The sequence below is a fragment of the Acanthochromis polyacanthus genome, chromosome 2, assembly GCF_021347895.1.
Source record: "Acanthochromis polyacanthus isolate Apoly-LR-REF ecotype Palm Island chromosome 2, KAUST_Apoly_ChrSc, whole genome shotgun sequence".
In the NCBI taxonomy this organism is placed as follows: domain Eukaryota; kingdom Metazoa; phylum Chordata; class Actinopteri; family Pomacentridae; genus Acanthochromis; species Acanthochromis polyacanthus.
Window position 1 is genome coordinate 45777022 of NC_067114.1, and position 22889 is coordinate 45799910.

Consider the following 22889-nt stretch of genomic DNA (forward strand, 5'->3'; position numbering starts at 1 on the left):
AGTCCAAATATGAGATCTTTGGTTCCAGAAAAGGTAAACGGATGATCTCTTCATGCATGGTTCCCACCATGAAGCATGGAGGAGGAGGTATGATGGTGTGGGGGTGCTTTGCTGGTGACACTGTTGGTGATTTATTCCAAACTGAAGGAACAGTGAACCAGCATGGCTACCACAGCATCCTGCAGCAACATCACATCACATCCATTTAGTTGGACCATCATTTATTCTCCAACAGGACAATGACCCCAAACACACCTCCAGGCTGTGGAAGGACTATCTGACCAAGAAGGACATGATGGAGATGACCTGGGCTCCACAGTCACCTGACCTAGACCCAATCCAGCTGGTTTGGGATGAGATGGACCACAGAGTGAAGGCAGAAGGACCAACAAGTGGAACTCAAAATGACTCAAAAACTGTCCAAAAGGAGTTAGAATATGACTAAAATGAGTCAAATGATCAAAATGAGTTCAAAAAAGTCCAAAATGACTTAATAACTGTCCAAAATGAGTTCAAACATGTACAAAATGACTCAAACTGTCCAAAATGAGTTACATTTTTTACAAAACGGCTCAAAAACTGTTCAAAATTAGTTAAAATGTCCAAAATGACACAAAAGCTGTCCAAAATGAGGTCAAATATTCAAAATGTTCCAAATATGTTGAAAATGACTCAAAAACTGACTGTCCAAAAGGAGCTAAGATTTGTCCAAAATGACTCAAAAACTGTCCAAAAGGAGTTAAAATATGTTCAAAATGACTCAAGAGCTGTGCAAAATGGGTTAAAGCATGCCTAATATGTGCTCAGCATCTCAAGCCTGTTGGAGAACCATTTCAGGTTCTACCTCAGGAAGCTCATCCAGAGAATGTCAAGAACGTGGAAAGCAATAATCAAAGCAAATACTCTAAAATATAAAACATGCTTTGACTTATTTTACACAGGAACGTCTGTCTGTCTGTCTGTCTGTTAGCAACATTACACAAAAACAAACCAATGGATTTGGATGAAGTTTTCAGGGAAGGTCAGAAATGACACAAGGACCAAGTGATTAGATTTTGGCAGTGATGCAGCTTATAGTCTGGATCCACAGATTTATTAAAGATTTCTGCATCATTGAGAGATAGCGGCACCGTGTCACTGTAACCATGACAACAAGTGAACACTACAGCAGCTGCCTGCTGACAATCACATGATTGCGATCCTACTGCTGACTAATCAGGAATCATCCATCAGAAATGATACCAGGAACAATTGATTATACTGCGGGAGTGTTTCTAAGTGTTACCGTTTTCCTTCCATCCTTATCTTAATTTTTGGACTTTTCAGCAGCGTCTTCCCTCCTGTCTTCTCAGATAAACACTTCCTGTGCTGCTGGAATGGTGCCAAAAATAAAAGCCTGTAAAAAAAACAAACGCCTTCAAAATAAAAGCATATTTTAACACTAGCAAAACAAAGCCTTGCATAAAGTGAAGAACTGATCAACAGACCTTCATAGGAGTGATTTACGCGGGATTCAGTATCCGTACATAACGTAAACATGCATAACACTCATTCTATGTTGCCATGATTTCTCATCATCAGTAACTAATAACAATAATAAATATGCTGCATTTCTGACAATGCCTTATGTGGGAATGAGCAGCCTTGGAGGAGGACTGTGCTCTCTGTTCTTGTTTCATCTGTGTTCATTCATGGTTTTGATGCCTTGAGTGAGAACCTACAACATAAATGCTCATGAAAATAAAGAAAAAATGAGAATGAAACGAGAAGGTGTGTCCAAACTTTTGACTGCTAGCGTACACATCCACATAAACACGAGCCCAGCCTCAGAGGAGGATGTGGAGCCAGCTGGTCGGAGCACCTTGGACGACACCTCCGGACTGAGAATCTCCTTTGCTTGAATGGGACGTGACCCAGAAGCAGAGGAGGATGGAGAGCCAGATGTTGAGGCGCTTCGCTTCAGGGCGCCGCTCGGCCTTCCACTGAGCCTCAGTGAGCATCTGAGTGACGGCTGGAGTGATGTACGGAAGCTCCGGTGTCTGCATGCAGAGGATCAGAGCCACATGTGAGCCTCCCGTCAGCAGGCAGGAGATTTACCCCGACGTACGCTCCCTCTTGTAGCTGCTCACTTCTTTTCCCCTTTTCTTTTTTTTCTTCTTTTTATTATCCACCAGATGCACCAGTGACATCTCCTTAGAGCTGAGAGGCAGCTCAGCGAGAGGTTTTATTTCACGCGGCTCCTCGGTATTAGTCTGAAGGGAGCTTGAAAAGCCGCCGAGGCTCTCACTTCGCTGAGCCAGTCAACTCTCAAATTGGAGGAAATGTAAATGACTTACATAATCAGCAGCCTCCTTAGACTCTCACACACACCGAGGGGGGAAATAAAAGTGAAGTCAGCACTTAATAGAACTGTTGATAAGCGTGTAAAAATAGCCAAATACAACCAGTCATGTTCAGCAAAGTCAATTTAGGGTTGGAGCAGACGAGGGGGAAGAAAACCGAGGCTCATCTCTGGAGTCATGATCATCATGAGGGTGAAGCTCCATTAACCCTCCTGTTGTCTTCATTCACCAAAAATAGTGCTTCCTTGTCTGAAAAAAATTCAGCAAAAAAATCCCCAAATTTCTGAAAATTTGCAAAACCTTCAGGAAGAAAATTCCAGTAACTCCTTAAAAGTTTCCCTTAAAATTTTTATTTAAAAAATTCCCCCAAATTTGGCAAGAAAATTCTTGTAAATATTTTTTTTTAAATTAGTAAAAATCTTCAAAAAAAATCCTAAAAATATCTAAAGTGATTACATTTATATGAGTTATGTTCAAATATTTCCCCAAAATGTTGAAAATGTGGACATCAGAAGATTCTCAGTGAAAACATTTTTTTTTCCCACATTATGAAACTTTAAAAACGGCTCAATTTTGACCCGCAGGATGACACGAGGGTTAAAACTACAAAATACGTCTTAAAAATGACAAAACACGTCTTAACCCTCCTGTTGTTGTCATTGACCAGCACCAAGAAATATTGTTTCCTCGTCTGAAAAAAATCCAAAAATTCAGCAAAAAAATTCCCCACATTTCTGAAAATTTGCAAAAACCTTCAAGAAGAAAATTCCAATAATTCCTTATGTGTTTCCCTTACAAGTTTAATTTTTAAAAAAAGAATGCTGCAAATTTGACAAGAACATTCTTGTAAATATTTTCAAAAAATGAGCAAAAATCTTCCAAAAAATACTAAAAATTCCAATAATTCCTTAAAGGTTTTATATGTAATAAATACCCCAAATTTGGCAAGAAGATTCTTGCAAATATTTTCAAAAAATTAGTAAAAATCTTCCCAAAAAATCCAAAAAATATCTAAAGTGATTACATATATATCAGTAAAACTTAGTAGTATTTTCTTTAAGAACATTCACATAAAAATCAACCAAAATCCATTGAAATTCGCTGGATTTTGGTTGATTTTTATGTGAATGTTCTTAAGAACCATTTTTTATCATTTTTTTCCACCAAAAAATGTTCAAAGATTTCACAAAAAGGTTGAAAATGTGGGCATCAGACATTTCACTGTGATAATATTTATTTTTTTAAACTTTAAAACGGGTCAATTTTGACCCGCAGGACGACACCAGGGTTAATCTCCCTGTTTACTGGATTTAAACAAACCAACACGTACAGACGGAGCATGCATGATACATACATGCTACATACATGCTGCAGGTAGCGGGGCATGCAGCCAAACAAACCCCCTTTATTTCACGACTGAGGTGGATTTATTTATTTATTTTTTTGTTTCACGCTGGATTTCCCAATTAATTTCAATTTCAGCTGGCAGCCCCTGACGGCTGAGACAAAAGACTTTTTTCCATTTTATTGAGACAGATTGGCCAAGAGTGTTGCTGCCATCTACAGACCTAAGATTACATTTGTTACCCTGCAACACACACACTCACACACAAACAGACACACACACCTATTCACACAAAGTAAACAGCCCTGAATGAAAATGAAATGAGCAGAGACGTGAGCGGCGCCTGCAGCAGGGACGTTCAGGATGCGAGGCATGCAGCCAAACACGAGAACAGATTAAGTTTAGACGTGCAGTCAGTTGGACGGACGTCACCATCACACCACTGATCCTGAAACATACACACACTCTGTTTTTAAATGGCTATCAACACTGAATCACTTTAATAAAAAAAAAAGAATTTACAAAAAACTATTCAATGTCAGTGTGAAAACAGATTACTACCAATAAATGTCAATAAATTAACATTATAAAAATACCCACTACCTTTACAAACCTTCCAGGACCTGCTGAGAACAAACATCATGATGCTGCCACCACCGTGCTTCACTCCATGATGCTGCCACCTCCGTGCTTCACGCCATGATGCTGCCACCTCTGTGCTTTACGCCATGATGCTGCCACCTCCGTGCTTCACATCATGATGCTGCCACCTCCGTGCTTTACGCCATGATGCTGCCACCTCCATGCTTCACATCATGATGCTGCCACCTCCGTGCTTCACATCATGATGCTGCCACCTCCGTGCTTCACATCATGATGCTGCCACCACCGTGCTTCACTCCATGATGCTGCCACCACCATGCTTCACAGTGACCCATTCATTACTTATCCAGTCAGTTATTCTATGTTGCATATTTTTATTCCATTTACATTTTGTTGCACAAATCTGTTTTTATCTTGACATTTTTTTAAAAAAGCAGTTTTTGTTGATCAGCAGGGCCCGATTTTAGCAAGCATAAATCAGTGTTGAACAGCAATAAAACGTGACAACTTCAAAGGGTGGTGTTCACTTTTTATAGGCCCTGTGACATATACTGCCTCCGTGGCATCCCTTTCTTTTTGTACACACAGAGGTTGACGGTGGATCCTCAGCTCTCTAGCTGATGATCTCTTAAATCACTGCAGCGTCTATTTGCCTGCCAGTTGTGGCCAGTCAGCAGGTGTATTTATTTGAATTTTTAGGATCCTGGGAAGCTCAGATTATCTTTAAAATAATTAGCAGAACGGGAAAAGTCTGAACAATGAAATAAAAACATCATTTTACATTAGAATGAAATGTGTTTTCTTTCCAGAGTGGTGAATTTTATGCCGATGTTAGCATGAAGAGGACAAAAAAAATGGTATTTTCTGAGTTTAACAAATCAGCATTGAGATCCACACATCAGACAGAAGAACCTATCCGGGATAGGATTGTTTTTATGTAATAAACACACAGAAGTTGGTGGTAGTTCACCTTTTAAGGTTGTGTAACGTCCATTTGCAGCATTTTGTCAAAGGTCGGATGTCTGCTGGTTGTGGCTTGTTAACCAGACGTATTTATTTGAAGTTTTAGGATCCTGGGAAGCTCAAATTGTCCCATAAATCATCAGAAAAAAACAGAAAAAGTTTGGCTACACTCCAACAAACATCTTGATTTCCTTCAGGTTTAGTTTCAATTCCTAATCAGAAGACTTACAAGTCATCAAGAGGATCCTAGAAAGCTAAAACTAGCCGATAACTCGTAAGATGAAGTGCAAAAGCCTTAAAAACTGAAGGAAAACATCACTTTATGCAAGAGAAAAGATTGTTTTCTCTTTGTTGTGCAGTTAATCATCAACACCCCAAAGATTTGTCGCCTTTTGTGGCAGTTTTTACATCTGTAGATCACAAGGTTTGTCATCTATATGGTGAAATTTATATTGTTGATGTCTGTTACAGACGAGAAGATTCAATAATAACTTAATAAAGACACTGAGAAGGATGAAATATGTTACTTGTTGTTGTTTAACAAATCAATTTCAGTCAGAAGAACCAAACCAGGACTCATTTTTGAGATATCCACACAGAGGTTGATGGTTGATCTTCACCTTTTTAGCTGCAACGTCTATTTACAGCTTCTTCTCAAAGGGTTACAAGCCTTCGATCCTCAGCTAGTTAGCCAGATTTATTTATTTGACATTTTATGGATCCTGGGAAGCTGAAAGAATCTGGTAATTCATCAGAAAAACAGCTAAAAACATAATTTACCGTTAGAGGAAACACTGCTTCCTCTTTGCTGTGCTGTTAATCATCACAACCCTGAAGGTTTCTCACAATTTCTGGTTGGTACTGAGGTATGCTGGAGTTTTTACATCTGAAATTTATGAGGTTTGTCATCTATATGGAGAATTTTGTCGATGTTACGGATGAGGAGACTCAATGAGGACACTGAGAAGGAAGAAAAATGTTGTTCGGTGTTGTTTATAAGGTCAACAAATCAATATTAAGACCTGAACAGTCAGAAGAACCAAACCAGGACTCGTTTTTTTGTGATATCCACACAGAAATTGATGGTAGATTCTCACCTTTTTATCTGCAACGTCTATTCACAGCCTCTTGTCAAAGAGTTAAAGCCCTTAAGGTTTCTTATCTTTTCTGGGTGCAACTGATACAGTTTTTACATCTGTAGTTCACGTTATAGATACAATAATAGAGGTTTGTCATCTCTATGGTGAAGTTACAGACTAGACTCAATAAGGACACTGAAAGGGAAGAAAAATGTTGCTTGGTGTTGTCTATAAGGTCAACAAATCAACATTAAGACCTGAACAGTCAGAAGAACCAAACCAGGACTGATTTTTTGTGATATCCACACATAGGCTGACGGTACATCTCCACCTTTTTAACTACAACGTCCATTTACAGCTTCTTGTCAAAAGGTTATGAGCCTTTGAGTTGCAGCTAGTTAGCCAGATTTATTTATTTGATGTTTTATGGATCTTGTTAGGCTCCAGCACCCCCCACGACCCTAGTGAGGATAAAGAGGTGTATAGAGAATGGATGGACGGATGGATCTTGTGAAGCTGAAATGACGTGGTAATTCATCAGAAAAACAGCTAAAAACATAATTTAGGGTTAGAGTAAACAGTGCTTCCTCTTTGCTGAGCTGTGGGACTGATCGTCCTCGTCGGTGGTCCTGATGCACGTCTGGAGTTCACATTCAATTCCTTGTAGGAAACCTTAAACTTAACTGACACTCAGCCGACCTCAACACAGCTTCAGTGCAGACAGCAACCGTTTTAGCTGGTGATGAATGGAACTCCAGTGAAACTCATTCTGAAACAACAAATTATGAACCTTAGCAGGCCGTCCGTCTGTCCGTCCGACCTGCTGAAATTCGTACGAACTAAACCAAATTTAGACTCCGGTTCTTCCTCCCCCTGGGTCCTACCTGCCCTTGGGCGACCCTGGCAACAAATACCTGCGTGTTCCTCCTTCCCGTCGCCGGCTGCAGACAAAAACTGCAGCACAGCTTCCCCCGCTGGCACAGAAACCACATCACCTCCACAGGAGAAAGGTGGAAGGTGAAGGGTGTCCACGGCCGGCCTCCCTGAGGGCTGCAAATAGCATCTGTCCCTGTATGGACCCAAGGTGCAGCCGACGGACGGCCGCTTACAGAGGAGATATTTTTTGGAAATGTCATGCACCGGCGTCACTGGCATACCGCTGGAGCTGCAGGCAGGAGGGAGATTGATCATCGTTTTCATCAGCTGCCGTCTATTTAAAGTCAATAAGCAGCGAGTGTGTCGGGGCTACCTTCCACAGATGTTAGGGTGCTGAACGGTGTGAAAACGCTTCATTGTTCCAGGGATGACTCAGCAGCCAGAACACCTTCTAGGGGGACAACAGATTTCCTCGTCTGTTTTATTTCATCATGTGATCCTGGCTGCACACAGGGGAAATGTTTCCTCCGACTGAGAAACGTCTTCATTTGCATTGCTAGCAGTCCCAGTGGAAACCAATTAGCAGTCTGCGGCGGAGAGCTGACCGGTCGCTGTTTGATTTCCGTTTTCTGCTCATTACACAGTGACAACGACAAGCATGTTTTTAGGGGTTTTTTTCAAAGAGGAAAATGACAGCAGACACAGCTGAGTGTTGGAGATGAAAAAGTCACATCAGAAAGTGTGTTTGGGGTGAATCCTCTTCAGCCTCTGGGCGGTTATGAACTCTCTACCAGCATAAGGAGGATATAAACGAGTTTAAATCAATCTTTATCAGAGAACAAGAAGATATCCTAGCTCTACTTCTCTGTGTGAGTTTGCTTCTTGTGACTGAAATACCACAGTTCTGCTTAAAATCGTTATTTTTCCAGAGAGCGTTCAACATGCACGCTTGTATATCTGGAACATGAAAGGTTCTAATCATTCTGGTCAGACCTAATGTGAGGGGAGTTGCTCCACCAAACTAAAGCCTCTCAGTGTCCCTGTCGATCTGTCCTTGGTCCTAAAAGAACCTTAAGGTTGTCAGCAAACTGTTCAGGAGGAAGTATCTTCTACTTTGTCCACTAATAGACATAAAACAACCACAAAAAGACGCAAAACAACCACAAAAACCACAACACAACCACTAATAGATGCAAAACAACCACAAAAACCACAAAACAACCACTAAGACATACAACAACCACAAAACACGCAAAACAACCATGAATAGAGGCAAAACAATCTCTAATAGACACTAAATGCCCACAAAACAACCACAAACATGCATAAAACAATAAACAGACACAAAACAGCCACAAAAAAACATAAAATGATCACAAATAGGCACAAAACGGCCACAAATGTACAAAAACAAAGAGCTACAAAATAACCACAAAAAGACATGTCTGGCACATAAAAGGCCGTGTTCAGCCAAGACTTAATGTAAGGGGAGTTTGGCCAAACTAAAGCCTCAGTGTCCCTGCAGACCTGTCCTTGGTCTGAACAGAACCTTCAGGTTGTCACCAAACTGTTCAGGAGGAAGCATCTTCATTGTTGAACATCCTGAAGACGTGGTGATACTGAGGGATCTCTGGCATCTTATCCTCTTTGTCTTTAGGTCATGAGCTGTATTGGATGTCTCACGGATTTGTGGTTAATTTTCTAGAACTCCATCCCTCCCCTACCAGCAGCTGTCTGATGGTTTGCTGCTGAAAGCCTGGTCAGTGCTGCCCCCCTGTGTTTGCCTTCAGTCACTGCTGTTGTTTGCAGCAGCAAACGGAGGCAGGAGGTCAGGCCGTACAGCTGTAGCTAGTCAGAAATACACTCAGAGCATGGCCGCCATCCCAAACCTGCAGCACCACACCGCCGTCACATTAGCGAATTGACTCCTGGTTAATACACTAATGCACCTGTAAGCCGCCGCCAATCATGTCAGGGCCACTGCTCACAGCTTTATCTTTACACAATCACCAGGTTTTTTGGCAGTTTTGGGGCTGATGTGAGCCCATACCTGAGGTGAAGGTCGTCGTTTGGTGTCAGAGCCAGAAATAAGTTCACGCAGAGTCAGAGCGTTTCATCGATCGACGTTTATTCAGAGGAAAACAGAAATACAGCAGATTCATTTAGTTTGGTCTTTGAGGCACACGGGAGAAGATCAACACGAACACAGAGAAGCTAAATACAAGTTAAATACAACAATATATTCATGGTGCGTAGAAAAGTCAACAAAATCTTCATTTAAAGACAAACGATGTGGATCAGTTCAGTAGATAACCACGGTGGAGAAGAGATGGACTTTGGCATCAGTGTAAAAGTATAAAAAGTATAAAAATAAGGCAGTAAATCAAAAGCAGGAGGAGTTTTCTTATGAGCTGAATGATGGGATGTTTCAGTAACAGCAGCAGGTAGTGATGAAGCCTCGAACACTGAGAAACAGCTCAGGAGCCAGAGATCGTCAATGAAAGACGGAGAGTACAACCTTAACCAACTTTAATTTTAAGGCGATGTGATCTAACCCTCCTGTTGTCTTCATTTACAGACACCAAAAATATTGTTTCCTTGTCTGAAAAAAATAGAAAAAAATCAGCAAAAAAATTCCCAAAATTTCTGAAAATCTGCAAAACCTTCAGGAAGAAAATTCCAATAATTCCTTAAAAAAAAAACAAATTTGGCAAGAAAATTCTTCCAAATATTTTCAGAAAATAAGTAAAAATCTTCAAAAAAATCCTAAAATGATCTAAAGTGATTACATATATATCAGTAAAACTTCTAGTATTTTCTTTAAGAAATTCACTGGATTTAGGTTGATTTTTTGTGAATTTTCTTCAAGAAACATTTTTAACATTTCTTTTTTCCACCAAAAAATATTCAAAAATTTCCCTAAAATGTTGAAAATGTGGACATCAGAAGTTTCACTGTGAAAATATTTAGTTTTTCCACTTTTTCAAACTTTAAAACGGCTCAATTTTGACACGAGAGTTCAGTGAAAGGCAACAGATCACTGATGAACGTGTGACGCTATAATAAACTCATGAAAAGGACAAACAGCGGTGACTGCACGAGTCCTCAGAGTTAAACTGGACAGAATGACAATGAGAATTAGTTGGTTTGGATTTGTCAGTTGTTTCTGTGAGAAGTAAATGTATCCACAAAAAGATCCCAAGCAGTCCTTTCCCTCTTTTATTAGTAGCAGTTTAATAACCAACAGTAGAAATGTTCCATAGCTTCATTTAAATGCAGTAAAATGCTGATTCTGGCTCCCTGGATCACTACTGAAATGTATTTTTGTACATTTACTGATCTATTTACCCGAGTACTTTAAGGTTCAAATGATGTTTTTCAAATGTTTCTCCTACAGTTGGGTGATTAATGATCCATAATTACAATAAGTAAGGACTGATATGAAACATTTCACTGTGATAACTTTGTTTTACCTCTCATTTCGACATCCATCACTCTGATTAATCAGTGACAGTTTTGGTCTGTTTTGATTGTTTTAGTTTGCTTGTTGTTTTGTGATTTCATTAGTTACTACTAACAGCTATCAAATGTGTGAGGTAAATAAAGTAAATGTGGGTTGAAGGCCGGCGTGTTTGTCACGTAGACAGCAGGGTTACCGTGGCAACCAGAACCAGGAAGAGCCGACTGTCGGCTGCCAATCGATGAGCGAAAAGCTCAACGTTTTCTCCGTGGTCGAGGCTTCAGAGCAACCAGACCGATGGCAGTGATGCAGGGGAGGAAGGCACTGGATCAGCCTCCACTCAGGTGTTTAGTTTGGAAGAAAAAAAAAATCACAAATTACAGCTCTGACTGACCTATTCTACTGTTGTCGCCTGTAGATGGGCTTCTGGATGAAACTGATCAGCTGTTTGGTTTATTTCTCATAATTCAAGATGATAAAAGTTTGCTTTTGTCCAAAGGTATTCAGTTACAGAAGACAAAAAAATGAAAACATCCTCGTTTAAGAAGCTTCAATGACAGAATTTCTCCTTCAGAAATGACTCCAGCTGATGAGCAGTTTACTAAAACAGCTGGTGATGAATTTAGAGGAAATCTCTGCAGCTCTGTTAAAAACAAACGCTGGTGATGATGATGAAGACGCATTAAGGTATAAATTAGCTGGAATAATTTACACCGTCACTGTTAAAACTCTCTGTGATCTCAGAGACTAAATACACAAAGAACACAATAAACGACTAAAAACTTTGCCAAAGTGACTCAAAAAAATCTTCAAAACAGTTAAAATGTGTCTAAAATTCTGACAAAAATGACTCTCTTTCAAATGAAACTTTTCCAAAGTGACTCAAATGTTTTTCAAAATGGTTTTAAAAATGTCCAAAGTTACTTAAAGTCTGACAAAAATGACAACAAGTTTCTAAAATGACCCAAAACTTTTCCAAAGTGACTCAAAAATACTTAAAAATGGTGAAAATGTTAACAAAAATGTCTCAAAATGTTTCCAAAGAGATTCACAATTCTCCAAAATATTTAAAAACTTTGCCAAAGGGACTCAAAAATCTTCAAAATGCTTAAAAATGGTTTAGAATGACTTCAAATTTGACAAAAATGACTCAAAATGTTTCTAAAAAGACTCAGAATTCTCTAAATTCTGTAAAATCCAAACGTTAGTGTTAGTCTCTGCTGTTTCTCAGTTTGTCTGCTGCTGTTCTTCTTAACATTTCTCTATTTTATCCTTTTATTGTCCAGATCTTAAAGCTTTACTATTAATTATTGTTTTCCAGACTGCTAACTTAGCCGCTAGCTGCTAGCCATTAGCATAGCATTAGCCACCATGAGAGAAGCTAACTTCCTGGTTTCTTGTTCAGTTTTTCAGACCACAGAGTGATGACAGACAGACAGAGAGGAGGATATATCACAGCTTCATTTATCAGTAATCTATCAATAAAAACAGAGGAGTGCCGCTCTGTTAAAAACAGAAACGCTGGTGATGATTCGGGTATAAATGAGGGAAGTAACAGCTCATAAGAAAACTCCTGGAGTGTTGGTATGTAAATAGAAAAGATGGAAACATTCCAGAGTTTGAAGGCCACAGAGAGAGGAGATTCTAGTTAAACTACCAGGATGAACGCTCTGCTCTCAGCTGGTTTCTGTTAAAGCACGTGGAGGAGAACATCTACTGCTGCTGCACATGAGAGCCTCACCACATGAAGAAAAGCTGCTGTTCACCAGGTGAGACGCTGGGATGCTCAGTTAGACTCCTCCTCAGTGGAAGATAAACAGAAGAAGCTGTGGGCTGTCTGGATGAAGTGACCTCCTTCTTCTTCTGGTCTCAGTACGGTTCAGCCTTCAGGCTTCTGTAGAGGCAGCATGTAAACACCATGCCGATGATCTGCAGCAGGAAGGAACGCACCTTTATTCATCTGTGTCAGCTGATCATTTAGTTTGGTCTATCTGGTGATTTTACACTTTATCCTGAGTGATAAAGTGTGTACAGGACAGGCAAAATAAGCTTCGGCTTCTGCCTATTCCTCTTTCGGTTACAGAACTTTTAAATAACTATTATTGTATATACATATTTTTTTTTCTGGAGGTTTTGGGGCTTTTTTGCTTGTTTTTTGTTTGTTTTCTTTTCTTTTTCATCTTTCTTTTTTTTGTGAGGAGTAGGGGAGGAAAGGAAAAAGTTTGTTTACTGTAATTTTTGTAACCGAAATAAACCATTAATTCATTAATTAATTAATTAATTCATTCATTCATTCATTCATTCATTCAATGCTGACATTTTTAGTGTTCAAACACGTCAATTATTTAGTTATTATTAGGATCACATCTGTAGAATACACTGGTAAACAAAAGGCTGATAAACAATATTTGACCTCAACATACAGTAAATGTGATGTTTTAGCAGCGTGTGATGTCAGAGAACCTGTCACTCAGAACTAGATTCCTTCATTCATGAATACGACAAACAGAAACATTAGTGATTAAACCAGGACCTTCTCCTCTGTGTGGGGGATGAACTTACAAAAATGTTTCAGAAATGACTTCAAATTTGACAAAAACTTAAAATTCTCTAAAATGACACAAAATTTTCCCAAAGTGACTCCAAAACATCTTCAAAATGGTTAAAAAAAACTGTACAAAATGACTTAAAATGGAACCAAAAGTGACTCAAAAGTGACTAAGAATTCTCCAAATTCTGTAAAATAGAAATAATAGAGATTACATCAGGACGTTCTCCTCCGTTTATGTGGATCCAAAGACAAAAATGTTTCCAAAAGGACCTCAAATGTGATGAAATAACACTAAACTTTTCCAGAGGGACTCAATTTTTTTTTTCAAAACGGTTAAACAATCATCTAGAAGAACTTAAAATTTGACAAAAATGGCTCAAAATGTTGGACTACTATAAATATTAGTGATTAAATCAGGACGCTCTCCTCTGTTTATGTGGATCCACTGATGAAAACGTTTCCAAACGGACTGAAAAGTTCCTAAAAATGACTCTAATTTTTCCCAAATTGACCTACAAAGAGCCCTTTAAGCTTCAGTCAATTCCAGCCGTTTTCAGTACAAAAAATCGCTAATATTCTATTTTTAAATAAAAAAAATTACGAAAAATACGGGGAATATTGGACGGGCATCGGGAGGTGCATTTCCTTGAAAACGACCGATTCGGGGATTTTATACCGACTTCAGGACATGTTTTGGATAAAATAGTTTACTGGCTTGTGTCATCTGATGTAAAAGGTTGGATTATGGCCGTTTTTTGTGGAATCTTTTTTTTTGTGTGTAATAATAAACCCGGAAATGTGAGTCGCGCTGTGTGCTTTGAAGCCGTGTATAGAGAACGGATGGATGAATATTTGTTTTTGTCGGACAAATGTGTTTTTCTCACCCGCTGTGGTAATCGCATCTGAAAGTGGTTTATACCGGCGGATTCATGAGAATCTAAGCTTTCCATCGGTGTATAGTGTTTGTATAATCGCGTTTGCACCCGTCGGACATTCCTGAAATTCCTATGCAAATTAGTAGGTGTACCGCCGGCGGTACACTGAAGCTTAAAGGGTTACGTTTGCAGCTGACAGTCAAACTAACGCTGAGATCTGGTGTGAACTTTGACTTTTTTAGCATTTCAACACAGAAATTATTGCACGTATTTAATTATTATGAGAAAAACATTTCCCATCTAACAGAATCTGCACATTCTGGATTATTTTACCTTTTTTTAAACTAATGTTTCCTACTTTTTCAGGCATACATTTACTAATTTCTTGCTGTGGGATAAATCAAGGTTTATTTGTGTAAAAATTCAGACTAAATGATCACTGTTGAAGGGCTGTTGTGTCAAGAATGTCAGCATTTTGTAGGAGCTAAGGAAGGCTGGACGGTCTGAAGTGAAGTTTATCGATCTGGATCAATGAATGAACTGCAGTGACCAGCAGAGTCTGACCTGGGAAACATCTCCTGGTCTCCTTGGGTAAACGTACTGAACGCTCTCTGCTCACCTGCACACAGGCGATGCCCACGCCCACCGCTCCGATGATCTTCAGGTGATCCAGGATGAACTTCTCCAGCTTGGTGATGCAGCCGCCCTGAACACAAACAAACGCAGCGTCTGACGTGTGGCCGTAAACGAGCGCTGTGACAAACACTGCTGAGCTGCTCTCACCTCCACCTTGTAGATGTTGGATGGATGGTCTCTGGCTCCACACAGCTCCGTCTGAGTCTTACAGCAGCTGTCAGGAACCTTCCTGCTCTGAGCGTCTCTGGAGCGAATCCACACGCTCTCAGCCCAGTCTGAAGAACTGTTGCTGCCGCAGCATTTGAACTGGAAAACGCAGGAAAACACGGAGTCAGACATGGAAGAAGCAACCGTTCTATGCGGACGGAGCAGTGGAAAAACTAAACCCACGATGGTTTTATCTACACCACGCTGTCATCATCTGAAAAAAATCCTCCTCAGATTCAGCTCATTTCCTGTCTACAAGAACTTTAGTGTGTTTATTAAAGACATTCACAGCTCTACCTTCAGACTGTGAATATTCAGAGTTTTAGGTCCACATTTATCACTTTTTATGGACTTTTTCCATCATTTGTGAGCCTCAGAAGTTCATCAGTCCAGCAGATAGAAACATGACATTTAGGAGGAGAAACATCTGAGCACCTGGATCATTTGATTTGTTCTGATCAAAACTCCACACATTTCTGAGTCATTCCACACAGATTTTTACCTCCACCAAGGAGGTTATGACACCCGGCGTTTGTCTGTCTGTTAGCAAGATAACTCAAAAACCCCTGGGCAGATTCAGATGAAATCTTGAGAGGATGTAGACTATGATAAGAGGAAGAGCTGATTTAATTTAGGTGTCAATCCGGAAAGGATCCTGGATTCTAGATCACTTTGAATTTTTTAGTATGTTTTAGTATGTGGTCCAAAATATGACAAAAACATCATAGGTTAGCACAGGGGTCGGCAACCCGCGGCTCCGGAGCCGCATGCGGCTCTTTCAGCCCTCTGTTGTGGCTCCCTGTAACTTTGGAAAATAAATTGTTCTGCCTTTCAGGCGCGTTTCAAATATAGAGAGTTTTATTATGAAATTATCGCTCTTATTTTGACGTGTCACTCCACCGGATGTGCTGCTGGGGTTTTTTTCCCCCGGGACATGAGAGCGCTAAGTTGATGCAGAGAAGATGGAGAAGTAACGCCTGTAGTTTCATATCGTTTTGTACTCAGGAATGGCAAGTCTGTATATTAAAGCTCCACTCCAAGAAAGACACGTCTTTGAGTTAAAAGTACTCATGATAGGGTAATACACATTACTCGCAAGAACACGGCTCGATGTCCAGGCAGCAGGTCAGAGAGTCAGAGGAGTGACGTCTTGGAAAATAGGGCAGCGACTTACCGGAGAAAAGTTATTAGCTTAAGATAAATAGATAAATAGATTTTACAAGTTAAGTAGACATTCGCAAAATATTGATTTCCAGCTAACGTTATGTAACATATGAGGTCCAGGAGCAAAAATGACATTAACCAAGTAAGATACATATTAGTGGAAGGACACAATTAAAAAAAATGAATCTAATTAGAGGCTTTGTAATTAATTAATCACGACTGATTAACAAGGGCATAGAGGTAAAAAGTGATATATGCAGCGTTGTCTTCATTTTAAATGCCAAAAGGATTTTGCGGCTCCCGGTGTTTTCTTTTCTGTGGAAACGGGTCGAAATGGCTCTTTGAGTGTTAAAGGTTGCCGACCCCTGGATTAGCATGTTGTCCAACAAATTGGAGCAAGGTGTCCAGATAGCTCAACTGGTTAAGAAGGAGATTCATAAACAGAACTGTGTCAGAGACGCAGGTTTGATTCCAGCTCATGATCCTTTACTGCATGGGTTTCCTGTTTTCCTCTCTGTCCTTGGCGGAGGTCTGCACTCTGAGTGCTTTTCTAGTTTCAACATAGTTTTAGTCCTGAAGTAAAATTTTTAATAATGAAGAACAAGCTTCATGTCCTTTTGGAGGTTTTGTTTGTCTTTTAAGACCTTTCTGAGTCCCTCTGGACACTTTATTTGTTTCATTTATTTGTCATGTTGGACTCTCTTTTGGAGACATATGAAGTCATTTGGAGAATTCTTGTAATTTAAAAAAAAAATTCTGTATACCATTCATGGTTTTTTCATTATTTTGGACAAATATAAATAATTGTGGACATTTTTAAAACAGATTTGAAGCGTTCACTATCATTTTGAATCATTTTGGAAATATCACAAGTCATTTTGGTCTTTTTTTAATCATTTTGGTCTTTTTTTAATCATTTTGGGCATTTTTTTAAACCTCAGAACTTCATCCGTCCAACAGACAGACTCATGACATTTAGGAGGAAAAACACAAACCAGGTCAGCTTTACATCCATCCAGGAGTCACAGTCTGAAGAATAAATCTGGTTTCTGTTCATTTTTCCTGAAACCAACTTTGAGAGCAATTTATTATTATTATTTATTTTGCTATCACCATTTATCTCTTCAATTTGATCGTTTAAACGATAAATATGACAGAAAATTGACTCAAAAATCCTGACTTGATGGAAAGTTCTCAGTTTTGTTCCATAATAAAGGACAGAAATTTTAAAAAAAAAGAAATAAAAAAGAAAAACACGTGAACTTAAAAAATAGTTTTGTTTTTAGTTTGGAATATCTTGTTTAAAAGCGAAATATCAGAGAAAGTTGATTCAAAAATTCTGCTTCAATGAGAAAATTCTCAGTTTCATTTGATATTTTATTGAATAATTTAATGTGTTGGCTGTTTTTTTATGCTTTTAAACACAAGAAATGTGGCTCTTAAATACCCACTGACAGGTTTATTTTATTCATTTTTAAAAAGAGCAGATTGTTTTTCATTTAATTTCACGAGCTCAGGAAAAAATGTAGAGAAAACGTACATTAGCTGCTTTTTTAAATTTGACACTATAAATGTAATTTATTGTATTTTTGGTCCACTATCATCTTTTATTGACCTCAGGCTCCTAAAACCCTCTCCGGGCAGACTTCCTGACATCTGCAGGCATGGTGTTGTCCTCTAAAGAGCCGATAAGGTGCCGTATTGTGATGAAACGTGTGACTGAACCGTCTGCCTCCTACCTCCTGCTGCAGCTTGTCTACAGCTCTGGTGACGTGGTCCTGGTCCTTCTGCTGGTACTTCTCTATCATGGTTTCTCTCAGGTTCTGCTTCAGCTCCTCGTTCAGCTGCTCAGACACACAAACGTTCAGAACATTCAGCGGCAGAAACGCTACGAAGACACGACAGATTTTATTAGAACAGTCTGTGGCCGGTTCACGTCACGGAGCTGCCGCTTGTTTCTTTTCTTTTTTTTTTGTTCTCCACACCGGTGGCGGAGCAGCAGAGGTCTGGGGGGCTCAGTTTCTATGGCAACAAGCCAGCTGGGAAACCACTGTAAATCAAAGCGTGAAGGAGATATCAGGGGAATGAATGATGACGAGAGGAAGGGAGGAGATGAAAGACAGGAGGCCGAGACAGAGCAGCCAGCGATGAAGACGACGACGAGGTGTTTTCATTTCACCTGTTGGCACCGATTTCATTCTCACTGCAGCACAGAAAACAGTCATTCTGGATGTAAACGTCTCAATGAGTGGAAACCGAAACGTAAAGAACACCAGATCAAGTCTCCGTTACTTACCTGCTGATCCTGATGAGTAAATGTGTTCTATCTACAGAAAAAAACTGCTTTTAAACCTGCAAAATGCTTTACGGTTTCGTCGGAATGAGCGTGCTTATTTGGAATATTAGCGAGTTTTCACGATAAATAAAACACTAAAGGTTGTGAAATGAAGCAGAAATGAGGAAAAGTGATGCAGCTCTGTGTTTGCTGCTTTATATTCAGTGAGTTTAACTAAAATTATTCACATTTGTGTTCATTTTGGGCATGTCTTGATAGTTCATTTTGAATGCCAGACAAGGCTAATTAGTCCAGATGTTAAATTAGTCATTAAAACTGTTATTAAACTATTTTTAGACCTGTTTTTCTTGGGGTGTAACACCAGTTGAAGCCTCCGTTGAGGTGAACAGATGTTGTTTACCTGCAGATCTTGATGAGTAAATGTGTTTTATCTGCAGAAAAGAGCAGCTTGTACGTCTTAAACCTGCAAAATGCTTCCAGTTTTGTCAGTATTAGTGTATTTATTTGGAACAAACAATGGAATAAGGTTGTGAAATAAAGCCCACATGAGGAAAAGTGATGGAGTTCTGTGTTTGTTGCTAAATATCTGATTCAAATGATTCACATTTCTGCTCATTTTGGACGTTAGTAGTTTCTATATTGGTCTGTTGGGTAAACACCTCCTGCAGTTCAGTCTAGTTCAGGTGAAAAATCCCTGAATTTTTATTACAAGACCGTTGATCACAGCTCAGGTAGTTAGAGCTTCTTAGTTGTGCAGAGAAGTGCAGAATCTTTTGATTTTTACAGAATCGAGTTAAAGCAAACAGTGTATTTTAGGTGAATTTTTAAATGAGACATGTAGAATAAAGTGATTCCTTCTACTTGTTCCAGCTCCTGGCTCTTGTAAACAGTCTATTTTAGGTGACTGTTTAAAAATAACTGGGTTTAGAGGGTTAACAGCAAAAGGGAAGAAGAAGAGAAGGAGAAAAGAGGCGAGGCTTTAGAGGCTTTAAACCTACTGAAGCTGGTAGAGGAGGCAGAGCTCAGCTGCTGCTCATGAATTGTGTTTTAATGGACGAGGAGGTTTTACCACGTTGGCGTTAAACTAGGAGGTAAAAACGCTTCTAGTTAGCAGATAAAATGCACTGAGGGAGGCTGTCAGTTTGAGTTTCCACATTAGAGGAGAAAATAATCAGCGGTTGTCTGAACGGTTCACGTTCTGCAGCGTTTTAAAGTCTCCATCCTTTGATGGGAAACAAGTCAGAAGGACTCCGAGTGTTTTCCAGAATCACAACAAGCGTCTTTAAGTGATGGTGACGCGGTGCACTCAGCCTGCTGCAGGCACTTCTCCTTCCATTTGGACCAAATGTACCACGAGTAATCCTGATGTTTGTATTTTTAATGGGCCGGCTACATTTCCTCCCTGCAGTCTCATTCATCATGTCGGTTTGAGGCGGTTAAATCACAGCAGAGGACCAGGTGGAGCTGGAAGCGTCGTCTACACGCTGCTGGACGACCGATTGCACTGGAAAAAATGCCCCTCTCAAAACAAGAACAAAAATTCTTTCAAAGAACTTTTACTTTGAAATAAGGGGAAAAATCTGCCAATAGAACAAGTGAAAAATGTCTTGGTACGATTTCTTTAAATAAGAGATGATGTTTAGAATATTCAGATCTTAAAATTAGCTGGGAAAATTGATTTTAAGCTGTATTATACCAGGATTATCAAGTTTAGTTGTCTTAAACCTCCTGTTGTCCTCACTTACGGCACCAAAAAAATTTTGCTGCCTTGTCAGAAAAAAATCCAAAAATTCAGCAAAAAAATTTGCAAAACCTTCAGGAAGAAAATTCCTTAAAAGTTTTTGCTCAAAAGTTTTATTTAAAAAAATAAATCCTCAAATTTGACAAGAAATAATTTTTTTTTTTAAAGTGTGAATATTTTCAAAAAAATGAATAAAAATCTTCCAAAAAAATCCTAAAAATATCTAAAGTGATTCCATATATATTAATAAAAGCTCTAATATTTTCTTTAAGAACATTCATAAAAAAATCAACCAAAATCCAGCGAAATTCGCTGGATTTTGGTTGATTTTTTTTATGAATGTTCTTAAAGAAACATTTTTTTTAACATTTCTTTTTTCCATCAAAAATGTTCAAAAATTACACCCAAAATTTTGAAAATGTGGAAGTTTTCACTGTGAAATATATATATTTTTTCCACATTTTTAAACTTTAAAACGGGTCAGTTTGACCCGCAGGACGACAGAAGGCTCAAAAGAAGATAATTTCAAGATTGTTTGACTTAACAAGATATTTAAGGTGCACTGTCTGAAAACACGTCCCTCCATCTGCTGAAATGTCACTTGTTTGTTTTCTTTAGTGAATTTATCTTAAATCAAGTGGGATGAGACATTTTGACTAAAAACAAGACAAACAGACTTGGTAAGAGTTTTTGCAGTGTAGAATGCATAACACATCCATTTATCCAGGAGGACACAAAACGTCGCTACACACCTAAACATCTGGACGTCAGAGGACGATAAATGAGACAAAATATGAAGGAAATAGAGAAAAACAGCAGGAGACAAACTGATCAACAGAGCAGAGCATCTTCATTTAATCACTGATATTTATATTTTACAGAATTGATAGAATTCTGAGTCACTGGAAACGTTTTGAGTCATTTTTGCCAGATTTGAAGTCATCTTATTGGATCTTTTTATTATTTTGAAGATTTTATGAGGCATTTTTAGGAAAGTTTTTAATCATTTTGCATCACTTTGGAAATGTTCTTGCAGAAAATTCTTGAGTGATTTCATAGAATTTTAAGTCCTTTGGAAACGTTTTTGTCAGTCGGAGAGTTCTCAGTCACTTTTGAATCATGTTTGTCAAATTTGAAGTCATTTTAAACAAGTTTTTAACTATTTTGAGTCGCTTTGGAAACATTTTCATCAGCGGATCCCACATAAACAGGAGATTTAATCACCAGCATTTATATTTTATAAAATCTGGAGAATTCTGAGTCACTCTGAAAACTTTTTTGGTCATTTTTTACCATTTTAAAGATTTTCTGCAGCACTTTGTTTTTAATCATTCTGGAGAATTTTGAATCAATTTTGAGTCATTTTTGTCAAATTTAAAGTAATTTCAGTGGATCTTCAACAACTGTTTGAGTCCCTTTAGAAAGGCTTTTAATCACTTTGGAAATATTTGGGTCATTTCAGAAAATTGTCGGGCGATTTCATAAAATTCTACGTCATTTTGGAAACGTTTTCATCGGTTCATTTCACATAAACAGAGGAGGGCGTCATAATCTAATCACTAATATTTCTGTTCTAAAGAATCTGGAGAATTCTGAGTCACTTTGAAAACATCCCGAGTCATTTTTGTCAATGTGTTTTTTACCATTTTGAAGATTTTTTTGGAATCACTCTGTAAATGTTTCGGGTGATTTTAGGGTACTCGACGCTCTCAGCCCTGCTACTACTGCAGGCTTTTTTCTTCCATTTGGACCAAATGTTTCACGAGTAATCCTGATGTTTGTATTTTTAATGGACTGTCTTACATTCACTCATCATGCTGGTTGTGTGGTGGTTAAACTACAGCAGAGGAGCATGTGGAGCTGAAACAGTCGTTGGACTACGGATTAGAAGACAGAACATTAGTCGGTACGATCTATTGATTCTCCAGTCGAACAGAAGACGCTGCTACACTCCTAAACATAAGCTTCTCATAGCAGATGATGATATTGGGGTAGACTTTAGATTGGAATACTTTTTCTGTCTCTTTCTGACCGTTTTATTGCCGCTAAGAAATCCATGCATGAATCTAAACGACTTTTCCTTTTTTTTTTTTAATCATGTGGAATCGATATCCGGTCTTTCTATCGTGCATCTCTCCACACAAATCCCAGAATGCTTTGTGAGCTGTGTTTTAATGATTACCTGCTGGTAGTAGATGTACGCCAGGACTCCAGCCAGGATCTCCAGCAGGAAGATGCACAGCAGCAGGACAAAGTACTGAGGACATGAAGGAGGAGAGATGCAGTTAGTGGCTCGTTGTTCGCTGAGTGTCGTCCTCGCCTTAGCGGCTGAGCCTTCAGAGTCAGAACAGAAACAACAGAGAGGCTGAAGGTCGACTGCATCCTTTCAGCTGTCAGGTACAAACACAAACGCTGCAGGAACGGGCTCGTACAAGCATTAGACGAGCAAAACAAACAGATTCTGATCGAATTACCAGATTGGTTTTAGCTTGACAAACCCACGGTCGTCCTGCTAATATGTGTAAAAAAGGGAAACATGCACCGTAAAAATAAATAAAAAGTCCATGAATTTTTATTAGAAGGCCGTTAATCACAGCTCAGTCAGTCACAGCTTCTTAGTTGTGCAGAGGAGAACAGAATTTTCATTTTTTTACAGAATTCAGCTAAAGCAAACTTTATATTTTTGGTGAATTTTTAAGTCACCAAAAAAAAAAATCACTTCATTGGACACAGTTTCACACTTTTCCTGCA

General features: G+C 38.9%; 1 protein-coding gene across 1 annotated transcript in view; it reads right to left on the reverse strand.

The window, feature by feature from the left end:
• Positions 1-9319: 9319 nt before the first annotated feature.
• Positions 9320-22889, reverse strand: part of LOC110969188 (CD151 antigen-like) — a 50486-nt gene continuing 36916 nt past the window's right edge. The window contains exons 4-8 of the mRNA XM_022219235.2: positions 22321-22395; positions 17841-17945; positions 14878-15036; positions 14714-14800; positions 9320-12597 (exon numbers count right to left, since the gene is read on the reverse strand). Coding sequence (XP_022074927.1) covers positions 12538-12597; positions 14714-14800; positions 14878-15036; positions 17841-17945; positions 22321-22395 — 486 coding nt within the window. The 3' untranslated portion in view covers positions 9320-12537. The remainder of the gene's footprint in view (positions 12598-14713; positions 14801-14877; positions 15037-17840; positions 17946-22320; positions 22396-22889) is intronic.